This window comes from Fulmarus glacialis, unplaced genomic scaffold, assembly GCF_000690835.1.
Source record: "Fulmarus glacialis isolate BGI_N327 unplaced genomic scaffold, ASM69083v1 scaffold18088, whole genome shotgun sequence".
NCBI lineage: Eukaryota > Metazoa > Chordata > Aves > Procellariiformes > Procellariidae > Fulmarus > Fulmarus glacialis.
Window position 1 is genome coordinate 3,562 of NW_009227760.1, and position 11,646 is coordinate 15,207.

Below are 11,646 nucleotides of genomic sequence, written 5' to 3' on the forward strand. Positions count from 1 at the left end.
AAAAGTCAGTTTTAAATAAAGGTGGCTTTTCTTTAACAGCCCAGCCCTGCAGGAGCAGATCCTGCCTTTCCCACTGCCAGGAAGGGTCTCACCTCCTGTGCCCGCAGCCCAGGGGCCGGGCTGCCTCCCCAGAGGGTTATTTCTGGCCGCGCTAGGCGTCCCCTCCCGGGCACCTTGTCCTGAGGGACAAGGCAATTCAATATCTACAAAAGCACATTTGGCAAAGAGGCTCCACAATTAATCTCCCCCGTTTCAACACTCCCTGTTCTCGGCTCCCAATCGCTGCCTCCTCCCAGCCTGGCTCTGAGCAGCTTCTGGAAGCCAGCATCCCCCCTCCATCGCTTCTCCTCCCTGCTGAGCTGGGGACCAGGTCACCAGCACCCGTGACACTGCTCATCTTGGATTTCAAGGTCCGCTGTCCCTTGGAGGACAGGACTTTGGGGCATCCCTGATGTGCCTCCACATTTTCTTTTTCCCAAATCCCTTGTTTATCTTCTCCTGACTCATAGGTTTATACTGTTCTGACAGCTTCTCAAAACACACACAAAGTAGTGTAGGGGACAAAACCAACCAGCCAAGAGAAACCTAAGGACCCAACGCATCACATCGCAGCCCAAGCTCCTACCTTTGCAATAAAACAAAGCTTTTTTGCAGAGGTTTTTTAAGACAGCTTTTAAGATAGCTTTTAAGATAGCTTGGCCAGCTATCAGCCTGGCTGTGCTTTGTCCAGACCAACACCATCGACAGGCAGATCCCCCATGAGAGCGTGGCCAGGAGCTGAGCGTGGGCACTGAGACAGCCTTTTTCCCCCACCTAATCCACTCTTGTCTTCTTGCTCCCCAGGAACAGGTTGAGGAGCTGGAAGACAGGCTGAAGGAACTGAAGAACGGGGTCCAGCTCCAGCAGCGCAAGAATCAGGAACTGGAGGAGCTGAGGACCAGCCTCCACCAGGAGCTCTCCATCTACAAGTCCGTTTGTGTCTCGTCCCTGTGGTGCGGAGGGGCTGGGTAGGGGCTGGGAGGAGGAGGGTGGTGGAGAAGAGAGGCTGATGGTCACACAGCGATTGGACACCATGGGCTTTTGCTCCTGGTCCCCGGGCACGTGGCCGGAGTGTGAGCAAGGGGTTTGGTGGGGCAGCACAGCGGGAACTCCAGACCTTTTGCCATCCAGCAAATAGGGATTTGGTGGAAATTCCTGTACACGAGGAGTGGAGGTTTCCAAGAAGCAGGCATGGCAACTTAAAACAAAGTGCTGGTTTCCTTAGGAATATGTGGAAAGGAGCTGAGGTTTAGGTTTGGCAAACACCGTTGTGGATGCTCTTCAATGAGAGAGAACTGTCTTCTGCTTATCACTCTCTGCTGCAGCTTCCACTCAGGTCTTCTTTATGACACAGGATTTTTCAAAGCTCCAGAAAATGTCCATAAGCTTGTGGACTATTTTACTCACCAAACTTTGTGTTGTTGTGTTACTCCAATCTCAGCTGTACACACTCTTAACCATTTTCCATAGCCTCTCTGTTACTTTGGTATTCCTTTTTCCCCTTCTCCACTCAAACCTCCTCATGCAAGTGCACCACGGGAGATATTCCCTACCACAAATAGGTTTAGTTTTCTTTTATTCAGGTAAGACTTTAGCATGGTAAGCACAGGGGAAGAGATCTCTGTTTCAGCCTGTCATGTCACCAGCCATTCCAAGATGTATTCACAAGAGGAACTGCATTTACGATTCAGACCAGATCCCACCACCCCCACGTCTTTGCTGCCTGTGGTCCTTCTAAATCACGTCTAAATCACAGACCAATATTTAAGCCTGGGCGCAGCAGCGCAGTCTCTTAACTCCCAGCAATCTACAAATTGCCGTCCCTGGAAGCGATAGTGTGCAAGGCTTCTCATGTGTCAGGACACCTCATTAAGTTTCACATTTGCACTGGGGACCTCAGAGTTAAGTACGGCTCCGAACTGCTGTCTCCCGTAGCTCACACCAAAAATTACATTCCCTTCTGTTAAAGCTAGTTTGTTTGCCAAGGGCTCTGGAAGGGCTGGGCAGGGTCCGCCTGCTCACAAGACCAGGTACTGAGCCAGTTTAAGTGTTTCCTAATGACTTTTCTTCCATACTGTGAAAAGAAAGAATGTTTTTCAGAAATACCATCTGTCCCCCTTCCCCATTTTCTCCATCCAGAGTACTTTATGTATTCAGTAGCCTAACTTTACTTTCTACCCCTACAGGAGCTGCCTAGAAATCTACGGACACCTTTGCAAATCGGAAGAAAAAGCAGACCAGGACTGTTAGAAGGATGGACTTTTCCTCTTTGTAGCAAAAGTAAAGGACAGAGGGATCTGCAGGGGACGACTCCTCTTGCTGCTTACCCTACCTGATGCACAGCAGCTGCCCGAAGTCAGGAATACCAGACAATCATTTGCTTGCGTGTATTTCTCAAGGTGCTGCTGTTAATCATGTAGTAAAACTGCTTTTCCACAGAGGAGCAGAGAAAATGATACTTGCACTGAACAATGGACATTTATGAAGAATAACAGATGTATGTTTTGCTGTGTTTGGAAAATATATCTTGTCTTGTTCCATAGGTGGATTGTGAAACCTGCACAGGAAGTATTGTTCTGGAAGCCAGTGTTAGGGGGCTTAATTTTTAAAGTTTACATGCAAGAGAAGCTTTACCCTTTTAATGGGATTTTCTTTTGTATTTCAAGGGTCTCTGCTGTATTGTGACATGCTCCACTGTGGGCCACAGAAACTAGTTTGTGGATAACAGGTTTCCACTTTATATAAAGTCTCACACTGAAAATAAAGGTCGGAGGTTTCAGGATCCTTTTAATTCTCAAAGCTGCGTCTCAAAGAGAAAATAACAAGCTTGTGTGTACGTGTAAGATATCCGATTATTCATGCTGCAGACTAACAAAAAAAATAGTTCTGTGGTAAGGGCTAAAGGCAGTCCCAAAATCCAGACAGCAGCACACTCCAGGTGGAAGGCACACTGCAGTGCATTCTTGACTGCTTGGGGATATTAAGTACTCATTCACTCATTTCACAAAGAAAGCAGCAGAAACAAGAAGGGGAGAAGCGTCCACATGTTACAAACGAAGGAATATCTATACCAGCACCGTAGGACATATCTAGGTAGAGACTATGTCCCTGCTTTCTCTGCTTTCTGAAAAGGTACACTTTGCTCTCAACAAAGTAGTTAATGCAGAAGGAAAACATCCGCACAAAAATCACAGAGCTACACAGCATTTATGTAGAAAAAATTTATTCCATCTGAAGCACTTACACACAATTAGTCACGAGGAGCATGGAGAGTAACAGGTTGCTGGTGGAACAGGACACCCTAGTGGAAGATGTGCAGGAACTAGTGGTCAAGGACTAACTCCTAAAAAAAGTAGTTCATCCACATTTAATTTGCTTTACAGATACCAGCTACCAATGCTGTTTTAGGTTACCAGGCATGCCATCTGTGGTACATCAGTTGGTAAAAACATACACCTTTACAACTTGGTGGCCCCAAGTTTTAAAAACCATTTCACAGAAAGGAAAGAAATATATGTGAAAACACAGCTCAAGAAACACACAATAGAGCAAAATACATGGAAGGTGAACAATGCTCTGCAGGAATAGCTAACGAATCCAAACCGCTGTCGCCCAGCAGACGGGAGAAAAGGGAAAGGAAGGAAGGAAGGAATGAAAAACCCAGAATTACCAGTAGACACGAAAAATACAGAAAGAAATTTAATTTCAGTTCAAATCAGAATCTGCAAGTCTGTTTTGTATCTGCAGAGGCAGAAAAATCCACAAGGTGCAGATTAACTAAAGGAATCCCAAGACTTCTGAGTTGTACTGAAGAGGGCAAGACCTTCCACACTCCATTTCTGAACTGCCAGCGGATTAACACTTGTATCATCTCCATTGGCTCAAGCATACTCTGGCAGCTCTACCGATTTAACTTTTGTTTAAATTAGGCAAAAGCCCACAGCTGTAGCAAACTAAAGACAGAAGAAGAAAAAACAACAAAACCAAGTTTGCTCTGTGTGATGAAGGCAGCTAAAATGGGACAGCCAGTCCTATATGCAAGAGGTTGCTGGAGGAAATCTGACCAAGGAGCTACAGCACGGTACCAGCTGAGTTGGGCTAAGCCCTTTTCTTAGGGAGTACTCACTGTCTGGGTTAAAAAGCCTGTTGATGGTATCTACAGAAGGATGGCTGAACACAAAGTCTACGTGTGTCTCAAAACCAGTGTTAAGTCAATATCAGGGTCGAGAGGGAAGAGAAGGAAAAAGACTAAAAACAGGGAAAGGTTGTCATCTAGGATCCTTGACCTTCTGGATCCACACTTCCTTCAGGGTCTTCATCATTATATATGTTCTCCGCCTGCAAGACAGAGATGGAGGAACTGAAGAAGCATTTAACCACCATATTGAACAGGATTCCATCTGCTAGAACACTACAAAAAGTTGTGGAAGTTTTTCATCTGCAGATCTGTATCACCCATCCCTGATCCCTCAAGGCCATTTAACATTAAAGAAGCACCACAAACGACCTTTTTCATAACAGTCATGTCTCCAAAACATTTCATAAGGACCCTGTAAGTTACTGTAGCTTATGGAAATCTGCCTTCTTAAAGTAGAGACCACTGCAAGACTTACTTCAATTAACAGACTATTATGTCTACATTCAGTAGATCCTCTACTTAGCAGCAGCACCGTCCGAAAGAACTATATGGAAGGCTGCTAAGAACGAAGCCCCTGTGAACCAATTTATAGATAAAAAAAAAACCTAGGAAAATGGTCTTGCAAAAGGTTATTCAAACGATACAAGATTGTTTACCAAAACCTTCAACAGCTGGTAATTCAGGGTCAGAAAACTTTTCCCATTCACCACCACCCCTCTCCATCTTCAGGAGGACATTTTGTATAATTTGCAGAGATTTCATTCTTTAAGACAGTAACTAACAGAAACCCCAATTTCATCTTTGGTTCTCACCAATACTTTCTTTTTTTTAAATCATGAGAAAAACATCTGAGTTTTTTTAAACCATTGTTTCAACAAAACCCAAAGTGGATTTCACTATCCCTTTGAGATTTAGGCAAGTGCTACAAAGCAAGTCATGCTGAGAGCTGTAAATAAAATCAGGAATGCTGAAATCCAGGCAGTTCAACACCATCTCTCACCTGCCACTTCCTGCACCTTCCCCAACAACTTACCATTTGCCAGACTTGCATGATATTATCTTCTGATACAGAACAAATTACCCAGGGTTCATTGGGATTCCAGGAGAAGTCAGATATCTTTGCAGTATGACCACCATGAATAAACTAGTATTGGGGAAACAAAAAGGGAAACGTTTTCAAATCTACATTACAGAGATGAATAATAAGTCAAAACAATGAGATTCAAAAGACTTACCAACAGCTCTGGGGGACCATCCTCAGCATCTTCAGGGGATTGCTCTTCTCCAATTTTACTGTTAAAAAGGGAGGAAAAATGAAAAGGTGGGGGGTTTTTTGTTTGGTTTTTTTGAAGTGTGATGCAATTCATCAATAATATTTCGTCAGGACATGAACTAATTTGGGATTTACCTCAAGTCCCAAACATTTAGCCTGCGGTCAGTGCCACTGGAGGCCAATATAGTTTCATTATGGGGAGACCACTGAACCTACAAAGATGAATTTAGAAAGGAAGTTAGTTTTAAGAAGCTGTAACATGACAGACATTCACAACAAACACCTCTGTACTTTGTGTCATGAAAGCTCTATGAGAATTCAAATTGATATTAACTTGAAATATGAATATGCCCAATAACAACATTCTAACACAGGAGGTAGGTTTGTGAACATTCATACACTAACAAGGCATTTGAGCACCAAAAAGGTACCGCATGTAACCTTTTCTCTAACAAAGACCATGTGTTATGAAGTGCTAACAGCTCTCAAAGATATTAGCTGCTCCTTGCCTTAATAAGGACAGCACAAATATAAACTACAGATTCCTTAAGTAGTAGGTACAGTTTACACATGAGAAGAAATCACTGTAATTAAGCTTAACTGCCCAAAAGCTCACATCTACTACTTCTGCTGGAGATAAATCTCTCCAAAACATACTACTTAATAGGATCACAGGATTAGAAAAGAACACAAAATTCTGCACACTAACCTGACATTTCAAGATTCCATGTGTAATTTTATTTAGCTTAACTACAGTCTTAACTATAAATCCTTCGATGAAAAAAATCTCTGCATATTTTTCTCCTGAGTAAGGCATGAGTTGGAGATGAAAATATTGTATCTGCTAAGCACGTGCTACCCAGTGATGTTAACATTCTATATTTACACCAGCAAAATTAGCAATTTTTCATTGTCACAGGATGTTTCGGTGATCCCCTTTAATGGGTACCGGCTAAAGCCTTCCTACAGGACCAAGCTGAGAGGATGAAAACACTGCAGCCATTTCATTGTGCCTCCCTGCTTCAATCTGCTGCCATGAATAATTTACATTTACTCTGTACTGCTAGCATTTCACCCTTCTGTTGTGGTCAAAGCTCTCGACCATTTCCCTGTCACGTTCTGCCCCCGGCTTTCTGGACGCTCTTATCTGTACTGGAACTCTACCCTACACACAGCGCTACACAGCTCCACAACAATAAGCCAGAAAAGTATAAGCAGATGAGAGAAAAGAATATATGAGATTTTAAGTGCAAGTACATTTAATAAAAACGTGGAATGAAAAGAACGTTTTTCATTTTTTCCAGACAGCTAAGTAGAACTAAGTCCATGTGCATAAAAGAAAGACATTTTGTTATACCTGAAATATTTCATCTTTATGTGATTCAAAGGAGTGCAACTTCAGTTTTAGGTTCCTCAAGTCCCATAGAGCAACAGTCTAGGAAAAAAACATAAAAACATTTTTTGTTGAAGTAACGAATATATACATCCACATTTACACATCAGAAACTAAACAAGTATGTTCCAAGTTCAAGTTGACGTACCTTATCAGCTGATCCTGTAGCCAGGATAAACTCACTGTAGGGATTGAAAGAGAGGCAGTTGACTTCAGCTGTGTGAGCATCCACTGAATGACTAGGTTTGGAGGTGTTATTTGACCGAGTGTCCCAGCTGTAAGAGGAAAACATGGAATTGAAACAAAGGTTTATATCCCATTTTACTGAGGGACTAAGGAGCAGATGGGAAAGCAAGAGGGATAGAAGCACTCCATTTCTGATGACATTACCGCACTTACATCATGAGCTTCTGATCATCAGCAACAGATCCAAAAAGAGATTCATGGAGCAGGTGCCAAGATACATCTTCCACTACTGCTGTATGCCCTGTGAAGATGGTCTTTGCATCCACCACTTTGCCTTCTTTTGGAACAGCACTAATATCCCACAAGCAAATGGTCTTTAAAAAAATAAAATTTTTAAAAATTGCATCTTTAGACAGACATTCTCTTTACCTCCCCTACCTCCTGCCCCTCAAAACCAAAACATTTTTGACCTTTGCCAAGGGACACAAAGTGCAGATTGTACCCCAGCTATATTTAAAGTACTCACATGATCATCAGAAGCACTAAGCAAATGCCCACTCAGGTTTGGGTTCCATGACAGCCCGTAACCTTCCTTCTGGTGTCCACGAAGACGCAGATCAGGGTTACACTCTCCAGAAGGGTCTGCAAAGAGGCGGCGTAAGAACTCCAGTGCCTAGTATCATTTCCAGCATATCCTGGAATACCTGGCATTAAGCTTTACTGTGCTTTACTAAATCTTGCTTTGACATTTTCAACAGGATCCCTCTCTATCCTTTCGAGCATTTTCCCCAACTGAAGAATCACCTCATTAAAACAGAATGCACTGATACAACACAGAGCAGTTTGCCTTCTTAGCTTAATAAAAGCACTCTGCAAATTTTTCCAAGCTGCTTTTTTTTTTTTTTTGGCTGGATGGCCTAGCAGTGCTCCATTCTAAATTAGTGCTATAGTACCTGCAGTATTTTTCTTTCTCTCATCATCTCCAACTGCACTTTGAAAGTGAGAAAGGCACTTCTGATCCTCCCCGCAAGCGGCAGAACTAGTTACTCCAGACAATCTTGACAAGTTCATCAGTAAATGACTGTTAACATCCTTACAGAGTATCAGGACAACAGCTCAGCTACCTGGCAAATCATTCAGTTTCCAAAAAGCCACCTTCCACCACCCGAAATACCAACACATACAGTGACGTGACAAAACATGCAGTAAAACAGCGAAAGGAAAAAAGCATACCTTTCTATTGATACATATTGGATACATACACTTACGCTTCATACAAAATAACCTTTTACACTAAATACCCACTTCCCCCTAAAATCACAAAAGATATGCAATCCACAAAACTTTTTAACCTCTTTTTCACTACATCAACCTTTTCTTAAGGAAGGGCTGGCTGATCTCTGAAGCACAGACATAACAAAGAAGCAGACACCTGGTTTAGAAGGGTGTTTGGTGTAATCAAAGACAAGGACATCACTGGATGGAGTCTTCGTAGCGATGATACATGGGTTCTGTGGCATGTAACGTGCTCTGTTCACTTCTCCCTCGTGATTTATCTTTATTTCAATTTCAATTTTTCCACTAACTGACCCAAAGCCTCCAAACTCTGGAAATAAGAATTTAGTAGTTTTAAATAATAAGCCAGTTTCAGATGAAGACGCAAAGATCGAGACTCAATTAATGGTACTACCAAGCACTTAGTTTGAAAGAGAATCACAAGATCAACTGTAACTGAAAGAATCCAGTTTTCAAAGGGTATGTTGTTTTAAACATCTGTATTTGTAACATCAAAATATCAGGACTTTCGCTAAGTTAAAGACCATTTTTTCCTGAAAATTTTTTACTATTTCAAATTTAACAACACAAGCCCTAAATGTATCTATCTAAAACTCTTATCCATAATGAAGATGTGTTGTACATTTGAAACAGATGTGCTGCAACTGCACTTTCAAATATAACAAAAATCAGCATCGCAGAATAGACAAAGTTCCGGTAAAAACAAATTGCTGCACCACGTTTAAGATATGGGACTGTAATATAACTTGCTAAAGCTACCTTATCTTTATTTATAAAGTCACAGTAACTCAGTATTTCACAAAATTGCACAGCACCATTCTGGCAAAAAGAGGGTTTTTTTTGTTTGTTTTGTTTTTAAATTGGAGTAGTATATTTTTGAGAAATACTAAAATAGAATAGAAACAAAGTACTTATTAGACAACATTGTGTTCATGAATAACTCTAAGAAGCCCAAAGATCAAAATACTAATTGCACAATCCAGGCTTCTGGCAAAAAGAAAAGCAAACATTGGATCATTAAGGACTTTCACCAGATAGAAAGATTGATCCAAGCAAGTAAAAATGAGAAATATCTAACTTGTAGCAATGCTGACAGTCAGCTAATATTATAGAAAGCATCGAATACAAGTCCGATATACCTAAAAACCCACAATAATCTTTTTATCCAAGAGGGGTTGGCACAACTATCAGGCAGCAGAATTCAGACGAGAGAAGAACATTTGAAATGTTACACTCCTCTGAAATAAAATATTCTTTCACAGCAATGACTTTCTCACTGGAAGAGTTTATGTAATGCAAAAGTGATAATAAAAATACCAATAAGCAGTACTCCATGAAATTCAATGTCAATTCCCGATGAGAAATAGGGAGGGGTAACGTTTTCCTCCATACACATACTTTTGCAGTAAGCCTGCCACCTTCTTTTTTCATCGTTATATTATTAAGACATTACATACATACAAAAAACATAGTATTTGTCTATAAATTGATTAGTTTAGAAGTAATATCTGAACTTTGCTGCTTGAACTTTAAGGAAAGACAAATATTCTATTGAGAAGGGAAGGAAAAAAGGTTAAAACTCCCCCTGGTCCACATCTTTGCTCCCTTACCTCCTTTCTCACTATCATAGTGTGAAGCATCAAACTGTGCATCATCGTTAGGCAACTGCACACTAGCTATCACAAGATGATTTTGTTCATCTGAGGTATGGGTCCCCAGGACTAACCGGTGAATACTAAAATCTTTGCCTTCAGGTCTGCAAGGGAAGAGAGTTACATGAGAAACAAAAGAAGGGGTTTACACAAATACTGATCCGATTACAACATTTTTTGATGACAGCTTCCAACACTAATGACACTCTTCAAGGTTATCGTTGCTCTCCTGCTCCAACACCAAACTCACTTCCTCCAGAGGAAATCACTTATCAGAACTCAAGATCTCAACCTAAAATTCTCGCAGCACAACACTCTGACAGACCACCATTCCCGTGCCTTCCTTTAAGAGGCCTTAGCAGCTCCTCCTGAGTACAGCTCTGAAGGGCATGAACATTCACTGCAAGCAGAACATTGTTATGGAAGTTTAGGACAAAATGGTGGTTATACAGAAATTTATCTAGTTCTATTTTTGAGTAGTTTCTTGTTTATTAAAAGGGAGGGGTGTGTGAAGCTGGAAGAAGAAAAACATGGAAACCAAATGTGTGAAAATATCTTCTCAGTAATAGAAGACATTTTCCCAAATTAAAAATGTCTGTACTGATTATGTCTCTAGTGTTCATAGTCCTCAACTTGCTGTTGGCAAGGGAAGGGTACAAAAAGCACTTGAGACAGAAAGAAAGCACTTACTGTCTTACTTTAACAAAAAGTGATCCTAGATTTACTATTTATTCGGCTTCAAAAAAAAAAAAAAAAAAAAGCGAAAGGATTTACCTTGTTACATCAGGAAGCCACTGAGCAGTCAAGCTGGGCCATTCCAGAGCATGGGTCATTACCAAATCGTATAAGAAGGGGGTATTCTTTTTCCATATTTTATACTCTTCATTGATCACACGTTCTTCCACCGCATCATCAAAGGCTGCTAAAGTTTTAAAAAAAAAAAATGCATAGGATTAGCCTTTATGAATATATTTACAACATACGCACAACACTGTGAGTGGGCAATTGAATAAAGAGCCAACTACATCACACCCTGGTTTGCTGTTATGACTATTCTATTGCAGTAGTTGCTAGATGATTAAAAATCCTCTGTTGCACATGCTAATCCTTGTTTCTGGATATAAGGCTTGGAATTAATGTTAACTATGTAAAATTTCATCATCTCAACAGAAGCAGTATAATAAAATTCTGAAACTTGGTCCCACAGGATACCGTAGAGGCAAAAACCAGAATTGTAAAGATGTTTAAATACAGGAGGTCCAGCAACTGCTGTTAAATAGACCGGTCTAGGTGCAGCCTTGAACTACCAGTTCCCAAAATCCAGTTTTCCAAGGCTCCTTCTGTTGCCTCGTTTCTCTCACACACTTTCTCGTACCATCTGCTACCAGCCTCCGCCAGAGAAAGAAAATGAGTGCAGCGAGACCTCTGGGAGCACACCCACGGAACGCGGCTGTGTGGCCGGTGACATCTCTTTGTCTGCACTAGGCAGGCAGCTGCCCACACCCCTCACAGGGCACGGCATTTCTGCGGCCCTCCCCGCTCACACCAGCCCACCGGCTACCAGCGCACCGGCCTCTACTCGGAAAATACAAACGCTCTCCTCCGGGCGCGGATACAAACGGAGCAGAAGGCGAAGGGGCGGAGGAACCCGGCCCCGGGCTGGGCCCCC

The 11,646-nt window shown here is 41.8% G+C and overlaps 2 protein-coding genes across 2 annotated transcripts in view; one reads left to right on the forward strand and one right to left on the reverse strand.

Annotated features, from left to right (window-relative positions):
- Nucleotides 1-2,289, forward strand: part of SYNC (syncoilin, intermediate filament protein) — a 4,315-nt gene extending 2,026 nt beyond the window's left edge. Inside the window, exons 3-4 of the mRNA XM_009583270.1 lie at nucleotides 844-968; nucleotides 2,226-2,289. Coding sequence (XP_009581565.1) covers nucleotides 844-968; nucleotides 2,226-2,289 — 189 coding nt within the window. The remainder of the gene's footprint in view (nucleotides 1-843; nucleotides 969-2,225) is intronic.
- Nucleotides 2,290-3,250: 961 nt separating this feature from the next.
- On the reverse strand, nucleotides 3,251-10,895 carry RBBP4 (retinoblastoma binding protein 4). The gene is made up of 11 exons (XM_009583269.1): nucleotides 10,752-10,895; nucleotides 9,936-10,081; nucleotides 8,462-8,635; nucleotides 7,556-7,671; nucleotides 7,243-7,403; nucleotides 6,992-7,118; nucleotides 6,808-6,885; nucleotides 5,586-5,662; nucleotides 5,413-5,470; nucleotides 5,211-5,321; nucleotides 3,251-4,377 (listed from the first exon to the last, which is right to left on the reverse strand). The coding sequence occupies exons 1-11, from the start codon at nucleotides 10,808-10,810 to the stop codon at nucleotides 4,312-4,314; spliced, it is 1,173 nt and encodes a 390-aa protein (XP_009581564.1). The 5' UTR covers nucleotides 10,811-10,895; the 3' UTR covers nucleotides 3,251-4,311.
- Nucleotides 10,896-11,646: the final 751 nt, after the last annotated feature.